The sequence below is a fragment of the Perca flavescens genome, chromosome 22, assembly GCF_004354835.1.
Source record: "Perca flavescens isolate YP-PL-M2 chromosome 22, PFLA_1.0, whole genome shotgun sequence".
Lineage (NCBI taxonomy): Eukaryota > Metazoa > Chordata > Actinopteri > Perciformes > Percidae > Perca > Perca flavescens.
The window spans coordinates 3,324,092-3,346,501 of record NC_041352.1 but is presented as its reverse complement, the minus strand read 5'-3'; the positions used below and the strand labels follow the sequence as shown (position 1 = coordinate 3,346,501).

The 22,410-nt window shown below is 44.5% G+C and overlaps 1 protein-coding gene across 5 annotated transcripts in view; it reads right to left on the bottom strand.

Moving 5' to 3' along the window:
- arhgef4 (Rho guanine nucleotide exchange factor (GEF) 4) overlaps positions 1-22,410 on the bottom strand; it is a 163,210-nt gene that overhangs the window by 9,244 nt on the left and 131,556 nt on the right. For all 5 annotated transcript variants that reach the window (XM_028568830.1, XM_028568831.1, XM_028568833.1 and 2 more), the window contains 6 exons: positions 9,838-10,017; positions 8,713-8,913; positions 7,056-7,235; positions 6,464-6,696; positions 1,675-1,804; positions 1,142-1,273 (listed from right to left, as the gene is read on the bottom strand). In XM_028568830.1, the coding sequence (XP_028424631.1) occupies positions 1,142-1,273; positions 1,675-1,804; positions 6,464-6,696; positions 7,056-7,235; positions 8,713-8,913; positions 9,838-10,017 (1,056 nt within the window). The remainder of the gene's footprint in view (positions 1-1,141; positions 1,274-1,674; positions 1,805-6,463; positions 6,697-7,055; positions 7,236-8,712; positions 8,914-9,837; positions 10,018-22,410) is intronic.

The following is a 22,410-nucleotide window of genomic DNA, read 5'->3' as shown; positions in this document are numbered from 1 at the left end:
TGGCCCCAAGACCCTGAGAGGGCCAGAAGGTCCCAGCGTACACAGTCTTGGGTCCGATCTCGTTTTAACATTGAATTTCATTTCATACCAAGCTCACACACTATATTCTCTAAATCAGGAGAAAGAGAGTGAAAAGAGAGACGAGCAGGGACCCCTACTACATACTGTATATTGTATTGAGTTGCATATTAAACTAGGCCTAACATAACGTGTAGTGTGACCTTTTTATGGTGCCCTACAATACAAAAAACTATTTACATTTTTATATATCAGCATGTTTTAATGTCAAACATACATGTGAAAGGCACAGTGAATCCTTAAGCTTAACTGGATTTGTGGATGGCTACCACATACAATGTTGTTTACGAGTAGACCGAGTTATCTTTTCCAATAATATGTTGGATTCATGTCAGTGTATTTTTCAACGTATTTATATTTTTGGGGGGGGATTGAACTTTTAAAAAGTACACTGAAGCACAGAAGGGAGGGGACGGGATGAAGAGGAGGGAGGGGCAAGCTAGTCTCGTTTTGTTTGAAAATACTTTGAACGTCAACATGAATAACGTCACCCAACATCGCTTAGAGCACCTTTAATATTTGGATCATGTCCTCGGCTGAATTAGAAATCAGCTATTGCACAGTACAAAAGCCCATTATAATTTAATTAAGGAGTGCACTTTACGTAGATGTGGACAATAATGTTTATATTATGTTTCTCATATATAAACATAAATCCACCATTAGTTTTGCACATAGCGGCAAACTTTGAAGGGAAAACAGTTGATGAGACGTTCTGTGGAAGGCTTCTACTGTATAACCAAATTATAAGTATAACCACAATTAAAACAAATAGACAGTGGCCAACAGACTAAGGAGTATTCAGTATTTTTAAAAGAAAAAAGGATGACTTTTTTTAATCTTCCGCTATTCTACAAATCTTGTGAGCGCTTGGAGCAACCCAACCCCAAGCTGAGAAACACTGGCCTGGTAGGAGTCAGAATGTGTCACTGAAGTCATCTCCCCATCCACAGTCTGAGAGACTGCAAGCTGACTTTTCCCCCCTCCCCTTCAGGATGGTTATTCACTCATACTGTCATCAGCATAAAAGAAGTGTGAAGTACAGTGGGAAATGCTGAGGCACCTTTTTGCAGTACACCATCTGATGATCAAAGAGGAAAAACATTCTCTGCTGACTCTTGGCCTGAGGCTGGGACAGCTTGCTCAACTCCCCCGAAAAGATGAGATCAGAGCTCCTGCTGAGGACGTCTTCTCCCTGCATGGAACACACGCACGCACGCACACACACGCACACACGCACGCACACACACACACACAGTTAAACAATACACACGCACGCACGCACACACACACACACACACGCACGCACGCACGCACGCACGCACACACACACACACACACACAGTTAAACAATACACACACGCATGCACACAGACACACGCACAAACACAGACACACGCACAAATACGCACACAGTTAAACAATACATACACACGCATACACACACAAGTTACACACACACACACACACACACACACACAGGCACGCAGCAACGCACGCACACACACACAGTTAAACAATACACACACACACACACACACACACACACACACACACACACACACAGTATGCAGTGAGAGACCATTCAGAACAAACCTCCCAGTCCTCTATGGAGCTTTGCCACTGGGCGATCTTGTCGATGTTCTCTAGGCGTCGTTTCCTCTCGTTGATCAGCCTGGCTACGTTCTTCATGGCGTTTAAGGCCGCCTCCACATCTTTGTAGTCCCTACAGATCAGAGAGTGACATGCAGTCAGGGGTGTAAAGCCTAAAAGATAAGTGTGGTGATATTCTATATTTTTCTTATAGTCAAGACATTTTATGAAAAGACCAAAACCAACACTGAATGTATGTACATACATGTATTCTGTAAGCGTATCAAAGCCTGATGTATATTTTCTAACCCTAACCCTCTAATTTCAAATGTAAATGGGTGAATAAAGGGTTGACTTCAGCCAGTGGTCAAAGGAAAACCAAAGATGGCTTTTGAGGTTTTATTTTGGACTCCAAATGAAGTGTATTTAACGATGATAAAATTACCATCCATCCATCCATCCATCTTCGTCCGCTTATCCGGTGTCGGGTCGCGGGGGGAGCAGCTCCAGCAGGGGACCCCAAACTTCCCTTTCCCGAGCAACATTAACCAGCTCCGACTGGGGACGGCGTTCCCAGGCCAGGTTGGAGATATAATCCCTCCACCTAGTCCACACAGGCCTCCTCCCAGCTGGACGTGCCTGGAACACCTCCCTAGGGGCGCCCAGGGGCATCCTTACCAGATGCCCGAACCACCTCAACTGGCACAGGAGCAGCGGCTCTCCGAGCTCCTCACGGATGACTGAGCTTCTCACCCTATCTCTAAGGGAGACGCCAGCCACCCTCCTGAGGAAACCCATTTCGCCGCTTGTACCCTGGATCTCGTTCTTTCGGTCATGACCCAGCCTTCATGACCATAGGTGACGAAACTGACGGTAGATCAGAGCTTTGCCTTCTGGCTCACACAACGGTGCGATAGATTGAATGCAATACCGCACCCCACGATTCTCCGACCAATCTCCCGCTCCATTGTCCCCTCACTCGCGAACAAAACCCCAAGGTACTTGAACTCCTTCACTTGGGGTAAGGACTCATTCCCTACCTGGAGAAGGCATTCCATCGGTTCCTGCTGAGAACCATGGCCTCCGATTTAGAGGTGCTGATCCTCATCCCAACCGCTTGACACTCGGTTGCACCGATCCAGTGAGTGCTGAAGGTCGCAGGCCGATGATGCCATCAGGACCACATCATCTGCAAAGAGCAGCGATGAGATCCCCAGCCCACCAAACTGCAACCCCCCCACCCCGACACCGATATCCTGTCCATAAATATTACAAACAGGATTGGTGACAAAGTCCCCTGGCGGAGGCCAACCCTCACCTGAAACGGTCCGACCATTACCGAGAACCCGGACACAGCTCTCACTTTGGTCATACAGAGATTGGATGGCCCTGAGTAGAGTTCTCCCCGCAGCACCTCCCACAGTATCTCCCGGGGACCCGGTCATACGCCTTCTCCAAATCCACAAAACACATGTAGACCGGTTGGGCATACTCCCAGGCTCCCTCCAGGATCCTTGTTGAGTGAAGAGCTGGTCCGTTGTTCCACGACCAGGACGGAATCCGCATTGTTCCTCCTCAACCCGAGGTTCGACTATCGGCCGAACCCTCCTTTCCAGCACCTTGGAGTAGACTTTACCAGGGAGGCTGAGAAGTGTGATACCCCTATAATTGGCACACACCCTCTGGTCCCCTTTTAAAAAGAGGAACCACCACCCCAGTCTGCCACTCCTTTGGCACCGTCCCAGACTTCCACGCAATGTTGAAGAGGCGTGTCAACCAGACAACCCCTCCACACCCAGAGCCTTGAGCATTTCTGGACGGATCTCATCAATCCCGGGGCTTTGCCACATGTTTGACTACATCAGTGACTTCCGCCTGGGAAATCGTAAAGTTATCCTCCAGCCTGCCTCTAACATAGAGGGCGATAAGTCGGATTCAGGAGTTCCTCAAAGTGCTCCCTCCACCGCCCTATTACCTCCTCAGTGGAGGTCAACAGTGTCCCATCCTTACTGTACACAGCTTGGATTCCCCCCTCCTGAGGTGGCGAACAGTTTTCCAGAAACACTTTGGTGCCGACCCAAAGTCCTTCTCCATGTCTTCTCCAAAACCCGCTGCTTTGCCTCTTTCACGGCAGAGGCTGCAGCCCTTATTACCCTGCAACTGCCTCCGGAGTAATCCCGGAACTCCTTCTTATGTCCACCACTGGTGTCCACACGGTGTTCGTTTACCGCCCCTTGAGGCAAAGATCCTAAGACCAAAGCCAATGGAAACTTTGAACATTGTCCATCGGGTTCAATGCCCCAGCCTCCACAGGGATGCACGAAAAGCTCCACCGGATGTGAGTTTCTGTCGGACAGGGGCCTCCTCCAGACGTTCCCAATTTACCCGCACTAACGTTTGGGCTTACCAGGTCTGTCCAAGTCTTCCCCCACCCCCTGACCCAACTCACCACCAGATGGTGATCGGTTGACAACTCTGCCCTCTCTTCACCCGAGTGTCAAAAACACGGCCTCAGATCAGATGAAACAATTATGAAATCGATCATTGACCTTGGCCTAGGGTGCTCTGGTACCAGGTACACTTATGAGCATCCCTATGTTCGAACATGGTGTTCGTTATAGACAATCCATGACTAGCACAGAAGTCCAACAACAAACAACCACTCTGGTTTAGATCAATTCCTCCCAATCACGCCTCTCCAGGTGTCTCCATCATTGCCCACGGGTTGAAGTCCCCCAGCATAACAATGGAGTCCCCACTGGAGCCCCATTCAGGACCAGTCAAGGTCAAGAAGGAAAACCAAACTCCTGTTTGGTGCATATTCAGAGGTTTTATTTTGGACTCCACAAATGAAGTGTATTTCCCCACGATCCCCATGATAAAATTACAGTTTATTTAAATGGAGAGCGATTTCCAGGTAGTAATAATAATAATAAACAAAACAAAAATATTTATTAATTTAATGATTAAATAAGGTAGTGTCTCCAAACTTACCTCAATTATAACTTGTCTCATGCTAGTTGTCCTACAGCACTTTTAAAAAAGAAGTTAAATTAATAAATATTTTTGTTGTATCTCTTTTCAATTCAATTAAATTTTATTTATAGTATGAAATGATTAGGGCTGCCACCTCTTACTCGATTAGGCGACTAATCGGTCATTTTGGTCTTAGTCGACTAAGATTTCTTTAGTTGATTAGTCATTTTTTATGCTTATTCATGCTTAATTATTTATTTCCAAGAAACTTCTGAGCACATTTATGGTAAACACAAGATTTAAAGTGGTGCTTTTGCAGGATTAATTGTGGAGAAACTCAGTTTTACAGATGGTTAATTAACTACATTTATATTGTGCTTTTCTAGTCTTAACCACCTCTCAAAGCTCACAGCTCTGTCAATTAAATCAACTAATCGATTAGTCGACAAAATCCTATAAGTGTCGACTAAGAATTTCTTTAGTCGAGGACAGCCCTAGAAATCATAACATGAGTTATGTTGAGACACTTTACAGATAGAGTAGGTCTAGACCAAACTCTATAATTTACAAAGCCCCAACAATTACAGTAATTCCCTCAAGAGCAAGCAGTGCGACAGTGGCGAGGAAAAACTCCCTCTTAGGAAGAAACCTCAGACAGACCCAGGCTCTTGGTAGGAGGTGTCTGATGGGCCGGTTGGGGGTGTGATGAACAGTGGCAGTAATAGTCGCATTAATAATGGAACAGTGACTTCAAATGGTAGTCGTAGTAGTTCATGTCATATCAGGGCGCTGCAGGACATTCAGTGTTGTAATTTTTACATGGTCCCTAAGCACTCGTCTTACTGCCGGTAGCAGCAGAGAGCAGAAGCCAACAGGCAAGTGTTATTTACATAAACTTCTGGTGTACTTACAAACTTTCCAATCCATTGTTTTATGAGTACATAACCTATTTGTACTACTGTAGAAGTTTGGTATCACTTTGGGCATTATTAGTGGTACAAGATACACTCTTGGATCCATCAGCTCCTCTACTAAGCTATTCAGCTGATAACGCTACCACTCCCAATGTTCGACCCAGGTGAAAAAAGCTTCTGGGGGGTTGTTTGGCTCGAGGTTGTGGTGCAAAGAACCCTAGGGTGAAATTACTCCGAACCATCACTTTAAGATTTTTTTTTTTAACCTACTGTTTCTAATGCCGAGCTTACACCAAACGACTTTTCGATTCACTGTCTCAAACTCTTTTCCAACATCAGAATGAAATCCTGAGATTCTCAATCGTTTGGTGTAAGGTGGCCATAAAACTCAGTGCCAGTCTTTTTCCTGTTTGGACGTTTAAACAAAATCAAACGTGTTTGATATTATCCTAAGTTTTAAGGCTTGGTAGTGAAGTTAAATCATGTGAACAACAACAACGATTTTCATCCCTTCTAAAGCGAGTCATCCAACGGGAGTTTAACCGGCAGATAAACACAGACCTCCAGGTACTGGAGACATTCATCTGCATGTACGGCAGAACAGAACATCTGCAGACTTTCCCTTTAAGTTACCAGCTAACGCTAGTGGTAGCTTGCTACATGTTATGACAGTCTTTAACGTTAGATGTGAGATGGTGTCGTTTTAGAGTCTGTTCAGAGTCTTCTAGTGGATGGTAGGCATAAGGTAAATAATTATAGATATCAACTGCATCAGTCCATTGCAATCAATGAGCACTGGCCTTTATCAAAAGGAATGAATAAAAGTGATTTATTTTTACAACAGCACCAATGGATCTCTGGACATCCCACCCTCCGTGAACATGTAAAGAGTTTGCAGTCACCTGTGCTGTGGGTTGGTGTATTTGAGCAGCTCAGCCAGCTGCAGCGGGTACTTGCAGATCTTCTGCACGGGAGTGAGCAGGAAGCCATCCAAGGAAATGTCAATCATCTTCTGCAGGAGTCGGCAGGCCTCGAAGAAGAACACATACTTGTTGACCTTCATGAGCTTAGAGAGCTGGACGCAGGCGTTGGGGTGGTTGTTGCAATACTCGGAGTAGATCTGGAAATCTGTTTGCTACACAAAAAAAAGACAAAAGGGCTACAGTAGAAGCAAATCAACTATTTGGGTAGAATGGTTAACCCAGAGTAAAAAAGGTATGCACCCACATTGTTCACAAACTATACCTATTCCTATAATATTAGGTTGAGGGTTTTGGAAAACAAAGTGAAATAGACGTAATAAAGAGATGATTTGAAGCAGAATTACTCAGAAGCCTTCAAAGTTTTGAAAATTTTGTGTGCCATCTCTTCCATACAGTAACATCTCTCTGATGGCATAATTCTTTTTTGAAATACTAGTGTGGAAATTCATAGGCTTGCTGCAAGTTCTCTGGATTGAAATGGTTTTTGATTGGCTTTTGTGACTCGGCTTACGTGTTCGAGGAAGCAGCAACCGATCTCGCTGAGGTGCGGCTGCTCCTTGTTGAATTTCTTCTCCAGGTCTTTCAGGAACTTCCTCTGGAATCGGTAGATATCTTCAATATTTCCGAAGATGGTGCGAAGCTGCTCTTCCGTAAACATATCTGTCCGCTTGCGGCACTGTTTGATGTAACCCTGAGGGGAAGAGAACGTGCTGCATTGACACTTTGGATTTTTTATTTTTATAAAAATATACAACAAAACATGATAAGTACCAAAAAAACACAACATACATTATACATATAATACATACATTTAAAGGGACAGTTCACCACAAAATCAAATATACATATTTGTATCTTTCCTGTAGTGCTATTTATCTGTCCAGATAGTTTTGGTGTGAGTTGCCCATTGTTGGGAAGTATCGGCTATAAAGATGTCTGCCTTCTCTCCAATGTAATGGAACTATATGGCACTAGAGGATGGATACCCGAACCGAGCCTGTCGGGACCCAGCGGTACCCAACTGGCCAGGCCGGGTTCGGACAGATATTTGGAAATGATGTTCGGTTTCGGGTCGGGATCGGTCACAACGTACGCTTGTTGCCCGGTGTGCGCTGATGCGCTCCTCTGTAGACATTTCCGAATGTCCTGCTTAATAAAAGCGGGCTTTCCACACAAACAAATGTGCATGTGTCATTAGTATGTGGACAAAAAATTTGATTTTAACTGTGTCGGGCCAGGTCGGGCTCGGACATAAATATCTTAATGCCTGTCGGAAGCGAGCCGGGCTCGGACAGAAAAATGCACTCGGCTTTTTGAAAAACTCAACAGCAAATGTCTCCGAAATCATGACCTGTCTGTGAGCAGTTTTATACTGGAACTATTTTCTTTGTACACCCGCCAAACGTATCCCCACACAGAAGGAAGCGCACACGTGAGGCTCATGCTTCTGCCAGCGCGAGAGCTAAACATTAATGGCATCCTCCTCAGTGTGTCTACAGCTGTTATCGCCAACAGCCCAAGTTATACGGTTGGCGGGTGTAGATCGGTCAAAAAGAAAATAAGTTTCTCCATGAAACTGCTCACAGCCAGATCTCTGGATTATCTGAAGTAACTGCGTCATGATTTCTGAAAAGAGACATGCTGTTGAGTTTTTCAAAGACAAGTTATATTTGCAGCCGACATCACCAACACTGGGCAACTCACAACCAAAACTATCATGATTGATAAATAGCACTACAGGTAAGATACTTATTATTTTTATTTTTTTATTTGACGTGAACTGTCCCTTTAAACCTCCATGTCTCACACTCACACACACACACACACACACACACACACACCACACTATATATACAATAACACATATAATGTTGTTGGAGACAGAGGTGTGAATCTTCACTGATCTCCCAATGTCAGCGATTCAATTCGATTCAATATCTCGATGCATCACGATGCATCATCCTCTAGTTGGAGAGCATAAGTACTTGCTCCACTGCTAGTAAGCCCATACTAAGAGTTTTTTCCAGTTCAGAAAGATTGTCTGTTTTACTGCCAATCCTAGAGATGTAATACATTGGAAAACAAGTGCGTGAGTGAGCCATCCTCCCACAGCCATGCCAGCACATTCACATTTTTTTTTTACATGTTTCACATAATCTAATCCAGACCTCACAGATGTCTTTTAGATGCTTGATGTAGTCTCTCTCTGTGCTCATGATCTCATTGATGACATTGGTCCTCATCTGTTCTTTGCAGGGCAAACCAGGACCCAGCAACAAGCCCAGACCTGCCCGGCTCTCCTCTCCAGCCTGAGCCCCCTCCAGGTGGGCCAGATACTCCTCCATGGGCTCATCCTGGTTCACACGCAACTAGAGGAGGACATAATTAACTGTTAACCCTCGGAGGACACAAGACGCAGTTCTACTCAAAGAAGCAATATTACATATTATAACATTTCATATTGGACATTTATTTACTATTTTTATTCAGATATTACGCTACTTTTGTAAACTCATTTCAAGCACCAAAACAATAGAGTTTAGGTTTCTTTTCACGAGAGATTTGAGAAAGTTCAAAATGCGAATATCAACTTTTCAGCTCCAGAAAGCTGAGTTTGTTCTGAACATTTTGATATGAAACACATGGGTATCCGGTTATATGCAAATATCCTTAAAATGTGAATTTAAAAAAATATTTAAAAAATCTCCTTGGACCTCAGAGGGTTAAACCGGTATTACTACTTAAGAGGACCGGTGTTTTAACCCAAACCACAATCTTTTTTTGTCATCAATCTGTCATCGCCACACAACAATCACCTTTTCTCGACTAAACTTAAGTGTTACGACCGCTAAACGTAACTGTCATGTGACCGGTCAGCCAGGCTTTGTCACATGACCTGCCGGCGGTCGACATCATTTTGTAAAATATACAAATTGTGGTGCGTAACTTTTAATCTGAACCCGTCCAAAACAATGTGTTGAATAGCTTGTGGATTACAGTTGTGCAAGTGATTTAATGAGAGGAACAAGCACACAAACATTATGATAACCCTATAATATGTCAAGACGTTGCTCAAGTTTTTTTCTGAGTCATACAGTAGACCCGTGTACAGAACATAGTAAGAATATGCTTATTATGAGCTATGTCTTATTGAGGATCTACAATTTTGCAGAAAAATTGATAAGGGGTTGAGGCTTCATATTGCTCAGTCTGTCAGTATTGCAGCAGTTGCATTAATCAAATGCCGTATGGGCGGTTTCTTCCAGCAGCCTGGACTGATTGGTCTGTCTCACCCGTACGAAGCTGGCGGGGAACCAGCCCTCGCTGTCCATGATGCGACCCCACCACCACTCCTTGTTGGTGGCGTCCACTACCTCGATGACATCACCGGCCTTGAAGCCCAGCTCCTGGTCGTCCATGGTGACATGGTCCCAGAGGGCCTCGGCGTACACCACGCTGCCATCACTGATCAGCTGCAGAGGAAGCACCACAGAAAGGGTCACAGGTCTGAAATGAGCCGGAATGTTATGGTTGCAACATGGGCACTTTAAGTCATACAGTGGGGTCAACAAACAGTCACTAAAATGATGAAGGATTGGGTTTACTGATGCGACATTACACAATTTCAGAGAAATACATTCTTTCGTGGTCAGACAGCACAGGGGAGACATTTTGTTTCTCTCACTATGCCTCTAGAGTTGGGACTCGCTCCAACGTCATTCTCTCACTTGCTCTACCACTACTGCGTGGAGCCTTCGCAGAACCATAAATCAAGCTACACTTCCTGCACGCACACACACACGCTGGCCCTGCTACTCTCTTAAAGAGATTAATGCACACACCAACGCACAAATATAGACCTTAGGCCACTTACGTAGGCTACGGCGAAAATTCTGCACGGAACCTACGCAGGACCCCAACAAGTGAAGCTGAAGGATTTAAAGTTGTGCTGCTCTGACATCTGACCCTGACGCCATTGTATCTTTTCTTAGTTTACTCTGTAGGATGCTAACATTTGCTAACTACTGCAAAGATGGTGCGGCTGGTGGGATCACACCAGCAGCAAAACCAATTCAGACTCCAAAGAGACACCATATCAAAGATATAAACAACCGGTAAAGTACTCATAACCTCCTCTGTTGTAGTTTTCACACACACACACACACACACACACACACACACACACACACACACACACACACACACACACACACACACACACACACACACACACACACACACACACACACACACACACACACACACACACACACACACACACACACACACCCCCTTAGTAAAGAATCCATCGATCCATCCACAGGACACCGTAGATGTTGACATGTTTCAATCTGGATCCAACTGGTGATCTGAACACCACTGCTTTAAAGCAAAATTTGCTTTTTATTAAATTCTGTTTTGTACCACCCATCAGCCCATTAATTGCTAAAATAATGCATGTTGAAAATTGGTGCTTATACCATGGGCTGGGTGAATTCTCAATTCCGATTGGCTACAAGGTGTCCATTAAAAGGTGATACAGGACACCTACTAAGGGGAACGCTTTAAATGAATGCACTACTTTCAATGAAAAAGAATCTGAATATGTTATTTTCCACATGGAGTGTAGCCCTTCGGTGCCTCGTCCGCACCAGGATACAAGAAGTTAAGTTACACTGCCTCTCTAAACTGACTTTGTTTCACGGCGATCATCTCTCATCCTGTTTGCTGTTCGGCTTGCTACTTCAGGCCATGGCCGAAAGTACACATGGAGGATCATTTGTTCGTGGTGTCTTGATATTGATTTGGGGACAATGGCATGGCTGATAGCTAGTTTGTCTTGTTGTTTAACATACTGTCAAATTATATTTACTGGTTGTCAACCATACACAATGCTATTCACTGTGAATCTTGCTAGCATAGCATCAGCTTCCTGGCTTGTAGCTGAGCCAAACGGTTCCATAAGCTGAGCGGACTAAAAATATCTCCCCTTGCCAAGCGTCGCACGTCCTATCTAAGGCCCGTCCTACTTGGTGGAGCATTGCATAAGAATCTTATGGGATGGGAATGATTGTTCCAGGTATCCATCCCACCCTAATACTGTATCTGAAGTGTCTTTTATATAGACCTTAGTGGTCCCCTAATACTGTATCTGAAGTGTCTTTTATATAGACCTTAGTGGTCCCCTAATACTGTATCTGAAGTCTCTTTTATATAGACCTTAGTGGTCCCCTAATACTGTATCTGAAGTCTCTTTTATATAGACCTTAGTGGTCCCCTAATACTGTATCTGAAGTCTCTTTTATATAGACCTTAGTGGTCCCCTAATACTGTATCAGAAGTCTCTTTTATATAGACCTTAGTGGTCCCCTAATACTGTATCTGAAGTCTCTTTTATATAGACCTTAGTGGTCCCCTAATACTGTATCTGAAGTCTCTTTTATATAGACCTTAGTGGTCCCCTAATACTGTATCTGAAGTCTCTTTTATATAGGCCTTAGTGGTCCCCTAATACTGTATCTGAAGTCTCTTTCCCGAAATTCAGCCTTGGTGCAGAATTACAGCCACTAGAGCCAGTCCCACAATGAGCTTCCTTTAGGATGTGCCATTTCTGTGTCTGTAGCTATTGAGGTGGGGGTGTGGCCTTGACCAACTGCCACTTTGCCCATTTGAAAGCCATGATGTCTCTCTCTCTCATGTACGGGCCAAATTCTCTGGGCGGGCAAAGTAGAGGTAAGGGGAGGTAACCTTTCTCCTTATGACCTCATAAGGGGAAGATTCCAGATCGGCCCATCTGAGCTTTCATTTTCTCAAAGGCAGAGCAGGATACCCAGGGCTCGGTTTACACCTATCACCATTTCTAGCCACTGGGGGACCACAGGCAAGCTGGGGGAACTCATATTAATGTTAAAAATGAATTAGTATCAAATATATGTTTGGGACACAGTGAAGCTGTGTTCAGTGACGTCTCTTTTGATGCCATGAGGTCAAAGGCAGGCCCATACTTCAGCACACATGGGTCCCTCTGCACCTTCCAATTTTATCATTAAACTTTGATATAGGCTGAGGAACAGGGCAGCATGTAGAATGAGAAATCCTTGAGAAGCTCAGGTAAAAGCAGACTAAGACAAAGATATGGAGGAGGGAAGAGGAAGGGCGAGAGACAGAGGAAGAGGAGACCATAACAGAGCAAGGCCAGAAGCATATGAGTGTGTTATTGATGAAAACACTGCAGTGGTCATATTTCACACTGCCAGGTTCACTGCGTCAACATGGCCCCATACTCTACAGAGGCCATCCATTATGCTGTTCTCCTTCCTGCAGAGACAACACAAATCCTGCTGGACCACATCAGCCCACCATCCTTCCTCTCCGCACACTCGCCTCTTTCTGGATGTCTTTCACACTACCTCAGTAGTGTTGTTAAAGACATTGTCGCTTCATTTCTTTCTGTCTGCGATCTGGCCCTTAGCTCCACTGATCCATCACGGCGATAAGGGAAACTGACGATACGACTGTTGCTAGGCAACACTCCCACACCATCTTGCCTTCCTGCTGCCCTTTTCTCCAGAATCTTCTTTGCTTTGACTACATAACACCACACAATCCTCCTAATACATTTTATCATAGTAAACGGCAGCATACAGCCGGTTGAGACACACACACACACACACACACACACACACGCCCCCTGCTCATGGGTCAGACTTAATTTTTTTTAACAGCACACATACATAAAGCCATGTATCTTTATTACCCATACACTTTATTTAATGCAGTACTCTATGCCACACCGATAAAAATATTCTTGTATTTAGCTGTAGACTCTGGTTAAGGTAATTTCATTGTGTCAAGCTACTCATTTTATTAAAGTAAAAACTATCTGAGAATGAACTTTGTTTCAACACATGACGAGGGGTACTAAGTGGATATTGCTTCACTTTCAGGGGTCAAACCAAAAAGGTTGAGAAAAGCTGGTTTCATTTCATATCTCAGTCTTGTAAATCCAATTGATGTATTCAAGTGATGCTGTCAAAAAGCCATTTATAATACATGAATAAGTGAGAATGTATGGTGAGGTGTCCCAAAGTGAGACAATATTGCACAGAGTAGGGCTGAAGAGCAATACAACACGCAGCACAGGTGTGTCCCCTGCAGCCATTTACCAAAGGAAACAAACTTACGTTGTCATCATTTTTAGGCCATCTGAATCTTAAATCAATACTCACTTTCCCCCCAATTGTTTTAAAATGATCATTTAATTTTGTACCAAGGCGACAGAGATATCAATTGCCTCTTTATTTTTTACATTTAACAAGCTGCACAACTTGTCAACACAATCGCTGAGGCTGCCCTGGAATGACAGCACCAGCTCTTTCTTAACCTAAAAGAAAGCTTGACCTGGAGCACAGACACTTTTTAAGTCCAGTTCAGACCACAGATTCACGACGAGATGAGTTGAAACTAGCCACTGCTTGCAGCACATCGGTCTGCAGCGTTCTGAAACGAGACGAGAGGGTGCATCATCTCCATAGCAACGGCTCTTTGTACTTTCATCTTAACTTCTGACTTCCAGGCATTTTAAAGCTGAATATTTCATTTGAATGTGGATAACGTTAGTGATAGTGAGATGCTTGCTACAGTTACATTTCTAGTGATGAATCGGCGAAAACACGTTTTCTTTCCCTGATTCAGGGCTTTGTCCGAGGCGCTACCTCTCCTTCTCTCAGTCGTTCAGCCTCCATTAACAGTTTGTAACATGGATTGTGGATCATTTTATTGTAGCTGACTTTACAAGATGACTTCTCTATTGGCTGTTGAACCAGGTGACGTCTCTTGCGTTGTAAAACCAGCCTGTGGAGACTCCACCAGCTGAGTCGCAGCCTCACCATCAGCTGGTTGGAGTCCAGCTGGGACGGGACGGTTCAGACCGCTGAAACGTTTCTCTGCGACGTTCTAAAACGCAAATCTTTGGTCTGAACTGGGCTTCAGAGAAGTGGGCAATTGATAACTGTGGATTTTTAATGCAGAACCCTGCTGTTCCTTCAGAAATGCATCTCCAGCGACATCACTACTGTATACTGAACATGTGGAGCATTAGGTAAGAGAGAGAAGAGCGGGAAAGACAAGTCACTCAGTTTCACAGTGTACATACTTATAATTTATGTTTCATCTACCCAGTGTTAAGCAGCCCTGTCTACGTGGGAACACCTGCCCAGTGGCCCCCTAAACACATAAGACTTCTGACTTAGCTTAACTGTCAGAACTGTTGCTACGATACCCAGTGTAGTGTAGTCTTGGTAAATTCGTTTACAGCAACAATACCTGTGTCAGGGGTGCGTGGTTTTTAGTGTAGGCCTATGTTGCATGAAAATAAAGGACACTGGCAGTCAATCAAAATCAAGAATTTTCAATGGCTAGTGTATAGGAGCAAGAATAACAGCAAATATAACAAGTCAACTCATATTTCCAAGTCACCGTGACAAAAGCTCCACCCACATTTTAAATACTGTAACATATCAACATAATAGCTACACAAACAAAAAAATGCATGTTGGTTAAAATGTTTGGGCGGTGCTATGATGGCTCACATGGTAAATTCAGTAGAATGTCCACTTCCACAGCACTAACTCCATCAGTACAACAACAAAGTCATACTCACTAACAGGCAGATATTTGAATTATTTGACATATATATATGTGTGTTACATTCGTATTATATTGCCGTAAATCAATGACTACGTTTACATGCACATAACATTCCGGTTTTTTTGCCCTTATTGTGAAAAAGACAATATTCCGACTAAGCTGTTTACACGGCTAATGAAAGTTGATATTCCATTAATATTATAGTTTACATACAGCCGTGCAAAATAAAAATGTTTCTAAGTTTACCAGCGGTGGCGGACTTGTTTGAATGTGCAAACACCGCGTCCCTCTTTCATTCCTTCAACCAGCTTCTTGAAAAGGTAGAGCGTTGCAATATCGCGTATCCAAAAACCTGTTGATATCCAAGTCCCTCATAATGTTTAAATTATCCTTCTTATCTTTTGGGCATGCATCTCTACCGGGTCCACAGCCCTGCAAACTGTTGGCTGGTTGGTATGTGTACAGTAACCATAGCAACGCACAGAGCTGACAGTAAGAAGTAAGTCAAAACCAGAATAATACCGGCATAACACACGTCTGAATCGAAAAATGCTAAATTCGGAAAAACGCCTTATTCGGAATATCCAAACGGAATATGCTGTTTACATGACCTGGATCAAATTCGGAATATTGTCCTATTCAGAATCAAAGTGGAATATTGGTGTGCATGTAAACATGGTCAATATTAACATTGGCAGGTCAGATCAGCACACCAACGAACCCTGTCTATTCCGTTTTGTTAAAACTGCCAAGTTGTACGTTCAGAACACAACCAGCCGGTTATCTAAGAGCTGAGGAGCTGGAACACAGTGCTGCCACAGGGTGCGTTACATCACCTGAAAACCCTCTGTTACACTACTGTTGCTTTAAAAGGGTCGGATCATCCAAACCAGAACATTATTTTCTCAAACTACTTGTGTGTCCTGTGGGCTATCCACTCTAACATCATTCATGGAAGAGATGTTGCTGTTTTACTTTACAGGGTACCGTTGGCAATATTTTATAATTCTGTCAAGAGTCAACAAATCCCAGAACCTACCCAATGAACGTATCCTAACAAGTATTGTGTTTGTTTATCCAAAGCCTGATATATCTACTTCATCTGTGCCACAGAGCTCCATTGTTGTCCAGAAACTTATAAAAACACATCAGTGAGACACATCCCACATATACCTCAATGTTGCCCAAAATGCTTATTACTTAAGAACAAAATGACCTACTTCCTGCTGTTTAAGTGCCGTTTGTTAAAAACTAGCGTTCAGCTGTTTTAGGAAATTACTGAGCTTCATTTAAAAAATAAAAAATAAAACCACATATGCGTGAGCCGTTTTTTTTTAAAGATTGAAGTCTTCAGAACGAACCAATGGGCTTTGAGATGAGAGCCACAGAGAGGTTAGGGAACCTCATTGTTGGTTTGGTTTTTTTTTTTTCCAACAATGAGGTTTTTTTCTTGGAATTTGTTGACAATTAGTATTACACGGAATAACATAAAACTTATCGTTCAAGCACCACAATCATAATCTGAATTCCATCACCTTCAATGTGTTGGGGTGGAGACTGAAATCACAGAGACAGATGTCTCAAAACCTGGACTAATCACACCATGTTCCAAATTCTGATGAACCCTCCCTTTACAGGGTTCTGTGCGCTAGAGCTTCAAAGATTATTCGACTAATCGATTGGTGTTCAACTGTTAAATTGAAAACCAACTCTTTTTTGATAATGGATGAATCGGTTAAAATTCCAGCTCCCTCTTAAATGTGAATATGTTCTGGTTCCTTCTCTCCTCTGTGACAGTAAATTGATTATCTTTGAGTTGTGGACAAAACAAGACATTTGAGGACGTCACCTTGGGCTTTTTGGGAAACACTGATCAACATTTGTCGCCGTTTTCTGGCTAATTGAATAAATGAGAAAATAATACAGATTAATCGACAATGGAAATCGTGAGTTGTAGCCCCTGCTGTGCTCCTGAACAACACACTCCTCTTGGTTACACGTTTCGGTTGACACAAAAAAGGTACACGATACATTTATTCTCACACGAAACGAGCGTCCCTCTCCTCCTGGTTGTACCTGTGTTCTGCTTCGGTCACGTTGGACACCCATCAATCCCAGCAGCCCCCGCTCAGTCCTCCTCTGCTCCCTGGTCCCTTAGTTTATCTGCTCTTTTCCTCCATCCAGATGTGTGTGTGTGTGTGTGTGTGGATGTCTGTGTGTATGTGTGTGTGTATGTGTGTGTGTGTGTGTGTGTTGTGCGTGCGTGCGTGCGTTCTACTGGAAGGCCAGCAGGAACATGAGCACCACGTTGATGACGATGAGCAGCATCATGATGAGGAAGACCACCACCTTCTGGGTCTCCGGCGGGAGGTTGCAGCGCAGCATGGTGGTGAAGAACCCCAGCCTCTGCCTGCTCCACCTCCCCGAGCCGCTGCCGCGAGCCATCAGTCCCCGGGCCTCGTCCTCTTCCTCCTCCTCAGCCCCGCCGCCCCTCCCCCGCCGCCGCTCCCTCAGCGCTGAGCCTCCGCACCACACCGCGTCGCCGCGTCCTCCTCCTCCTCCTCCCCGGCTGCCTCCGTCGCCGTCCCCTGGCGCAGCGCTCCTCCTCCGCTCGGCTCCGGCGCTCGCCTTCTCTGCTTCTCCTGCCACTTTGCCGACGGCCAGCGTTGCCCCGGCCCGCCGGTGGAGGCTGGGTGCCTAGCTGTGTCAGCGTGTGAGTGTGAGTGTGTGTGTGAGAGTCGGCGCGCTGTGAAGCGAATTGTGTGTTACATGCGGAGCAAACCCACCCCCCACTCCGCCTTCCCGAACCCCCACCCCCTGCCCTTCCTCCTTTATTCCCTTTCTCCTCTTTCTCTCCTCAGGCACCTCCCCTTCTCTTTCGGCTTTCTATGGTCCACCAGTTTAGTCTTTCTTGTCCTTTTGGTTCCTCTGCTTTCTTTCTTTCTTTCTCGGTCAGGATGTCAGGATAAAAGACGGAGGACGATATTCTGCATCTCTCCAGTTCGTGCTCATGCCTCCTTGTCTTTCTCTTCTTTTTATCCCTTTTTTGTCTCCTTGTTCTCCGGCCCGTTCTTCTCTCACTCTAGCCTAAATATGCTCAGTCGCATCTACCTCTCAAAGCAACCGGCCGTTTGGTTTTCCTCTTCTATTTCTCTGTTTCTGCCCACGCTTTCTCTCCGTTAAGAGCTCCTGCTAAAATGGTGCTCGGTGCTCTCCCTGGAGCGGTGCTGCCTCAGCCATCCATCTAACTACCATCTATCGCCCTCTTTTCTCTTTTTTTCCCCCTTCCCTTCTTTTCTTTCTGTGTGCCCACCCTTGCATAGCTGGCAGCCTATCAGGATGCAGAGTGTGTCACCGTATCCTGGATACCAGAGTAGTTGAGGCAGGGCCATAGCAACCCCTGAGTGGGGGGTGGGGTTTTGGGATGAGAGGGACAGAGGGAGGTGTACGGTTGAAGCCATGCAGAATAATGGATGGATCTCCAGGGAAATACGTAGTGTGCGTGTGTGTGTGCGCACACACAAGTGTAGGGTTTTAAGGTTGAGTGCTATTTGCGCTCCATTTATTCATATACCGTACATTTATACTGATATTTAAGATTGATGTGAAATTTGATAGTAGTCACAAAAGAAAAGAAAAAAAATATTACAAAGTCTATATTATAGATAAGATATCAGAGAGAGATGCTTTAATGTCATCCATCTGTGATGCTTTAAACGATGGCTAAGTTGCTAAACACATCTTGTTGTCATGTTAGGTCCCTGTTCATGTTGCACATATGTTTTAATTGCATTTTGTGTCTGTTAAGAGGCACAAAGGCACTCTTTATCTTATGCCCCCAAAACTGTCGCTTTAGCTAAGTGGGAGCTCTCGGAATTAGCTGCGGCAACTCTGTGTCGCTACCACCGATTCGGCTCATTTTTTTTTGCTATCGACAGTACTCACATACGTATAGCAATCAAGATTAATGTTAAAATTGCCCGGAGTTCTCCTTTAAGTCAGATTTCATCTCTTTCATCTTATCAACGTTTTGTCTTGACACCAGAGAGCTGCCCCACCTCGCTTCAGAATGCCGTCTCATCGTAACTGCTTATGAGGTCCATTAGTGTTATGTCATCGGAGAGTCAAACTTGATAATATGACTGGAGTCATATATTTGGCAGAGCAGTCGTGAGCCATTAGTGTGAACAGTGGGCTGAGCACATGTCTCTGGGGGGCGCCTGTGCTGAGTGTGGTGGCTGAGGAGGTGATGTTCCCAAAGCATATTGTCTCTCTGTGAGTAAGTCTAGGATCTAGTTACAGAGGGAATTGTTTAGGCCCAGGGGCCCCAATTACCAGCTCCTGGGGGGTAGTCTATATCAATGACGTTTTATTTTTTGGGATAGTTCCAGTGCCGCCGAAAGTTCCGCCAGAAGTCCCTCATTTTCAACCGGATGTCAGTCACCTTCCTCTTCCTTTGTGTTGGCGTTCTAACCTCTGGTGGATTTCTGAGGATTATGATTAACTGCTCCTCAGATCTCTGCAGGGTAAATCCAGACAGCTAGCTAGACTATCTGTCCAATCAGAGTTTTCTCTCGCACGACTAAGGGCATCACACCGGGCCGATTATCGGCCGTGGGAAAGTCTGGCGAGGTCAGTGACTCAAATCTGTTCAGTGCGTCCCGTGCCGTCGTCCATCTGAGGGGCTGTCGGCGTTCAATTTGGCCGACCTGACATGTTTGTTCGGCGGCAGGGCCGTCGGGACTCACCCGGAAATGACGAGCGGAATGAGGTGACTAGAGTTTCTCAAAATCTGATGGAAATCTTTTAAACTGACCTTTGTCGATCTGAAATCAAGACAGATTCAGCAACTGCATGGCCTATTTCTCGCTTAAAATGTATATTGAACTATTTTAGTACAATATGAGATTGTATTCTGAACAGTCGCCATGACAGTCTGGCTTTAAATTTCCGGAAAAAACAAATCCACGTGACTCGTTCGTTCAATCAGCTGCCGGTTTTTATTTCTTGGGCAACAACACAGAGTAGCGCCCATTGGTTGCGCCGCGTACTTCACTAGCAAACCAGTGCACGAGAAAAATGGAATTGACGATGGTAAACATAATGTCAGTACACAATCCGTTCTGCCTGCACGATCTGTTCTGCGCATGCGAAAGATAATACTGTTTTACCGAGGATACGACCTGCACGATCTGTTCCACGCTAGCCTATGGCTAACCTCCACCGGGAAGCTAATGTTAGTTTAGCTAACAGCTAATTCGGCTAACTGCTAGCTGACAGCTAGATTCAGTCTAAAATAATGTTAAGTCAAACTTAATGGGAAAGCTAAATTAAGACTGTACAGTAATAACAATAAAGACAAATATTGAGGGATTCTATTTTAAATGAGCACAAATAAAGTAGAACTGACGTTACAGCTGTTATATATGTTAACGTTTATTTTAAGTTTTATTTTGAGGGTGTTTTAAAGTTATTACATGCTGTCTCAGCTAGCGGTTAGCCAAATTAGCTGTTAGCTAAACTAATGTTAGCTTGGCTGTCGACCAGAAGCGTAGAACAGATCGTGCAGTGTCGTGAATCCTCGTACAACAGCGCATGCGCAAACATTTTGCGCATGTGCAGAACGGATCGTGTACCGACACATACCAGATAAAGGAGGGAATGGATGTTCCGTCACCGGCTGCCGTAAATTCCCAAGGAAGAAGAAGATGTTGCGCAATTTCCGGTTTTCATTTCTTGGGCGACAATACAGAGTAGCGCCGCCTGCTGTTATCAAGACGTATTACGTTTCTCAAGTTGGTGTCGGGTGAGTGTGTCCCGCGGCAGTTTTTTGGACCTTGGGGACGCGATTGATCGTATCGACAGGGTTTTCTGTCAACGGTCGGCCGTCGGCTAAATGTGTCTACACCTTTAAACACAGCATAGCATTAGCACTTTTACAGCTAATGAACTGTATTACGTAGAGTCTTGTGTGAGATATCATTGAACTCAGCAGAGAGTTCCCTTTTCATTGGTGACAATTTGCGGTGCCGCGAAAATACACGTCCACAAGAAGCGCCGTCCGCCAGTAACCCCGACGTGCAAGGGCCCGTCCAACGCTGCTTGCAGCTTTAATTAGAGTATGACTTTTTTAATTATGGCCAAAAATGTATTTTGTGAAGTCACAGTGACCTCTGACCTCCAAAATCTAATTAGTTTATCCTTGAGTCCAAGTTTTGCCAAATTTGAAGAGGCAGCATGTTAATGTGCCGGCAGGCCAGTAGTTATCTGTCCGTGAATCTTGGGGGCGGAGCTCCTGAAGGGGGGAGGGGTTGTATTTGTTTGGCAGTTGAGTTCAAATATCAACAATCTTTGCTCAGAATCACTTACTGCGCCTTTAATGCCCCTCTATCCCCTCACCCTCGGAGTAAAGCTATTATAGAGGATTATCAGTAGCATTCGCCATGATTATCCTACCTGTGTTTTTGCTAATTAGCTTGCAGCAACTGACCTATGGAAGTCAGTGAGCCAGTGTTTTCACCTCTCCACAGACCTGACCTCATTATGCAGGTGGATTAACATCAAAAAATCTACCACATGATTCTCTCATGCATTTCTACATGAAGCCAAGACAACAAGATCATAATCTAACAGAGGAAGCGAGGTAGTGTGTTCAAAGTGTCAGCTTTGTCCACCCAGAAAAGACACACGCATGCAGGCACGCCCGCAAAGACATACATATTTTAACTTCTTATGTTCCGCGATAACAGCCATTAGTGACCCACAGGATGGCAGCAAAGCGCTGGTCTGTGTGATTCTAAGGGGGATGAAGAAAACTGGGAGATGTGCAGCTGGTTGCTAGGATATCCACTTTGATTAGAGTGTCGACTAAATGCAGCTGAAAGAGGGAGAAGGAGCAGAGGACGATAACTCTGCATAATTGATTTCATACCTGATTTCAGTGACAGATTAGTACACCACAGAAAGCTAAGAAGAAATCCCTTTAAAGTGTTGCAAAATCAAGACTGGTCTGTCTAATCTGAAGTCTGAAATTTCGTCTGGCAAAATGTATCAATGCCAGCAACATCAGTATTACATTACAACATCTGCAAACAGCTGCCTGCTGTTGCTGGACATGAGGTTGATGGACAATGAGCTGAAACACACTAAAATGTTGTAGTGCTGAGGGGAACTGCAGAGTTAATGGACATTCCCTGTGGGCTCATGTCTACAAGTGA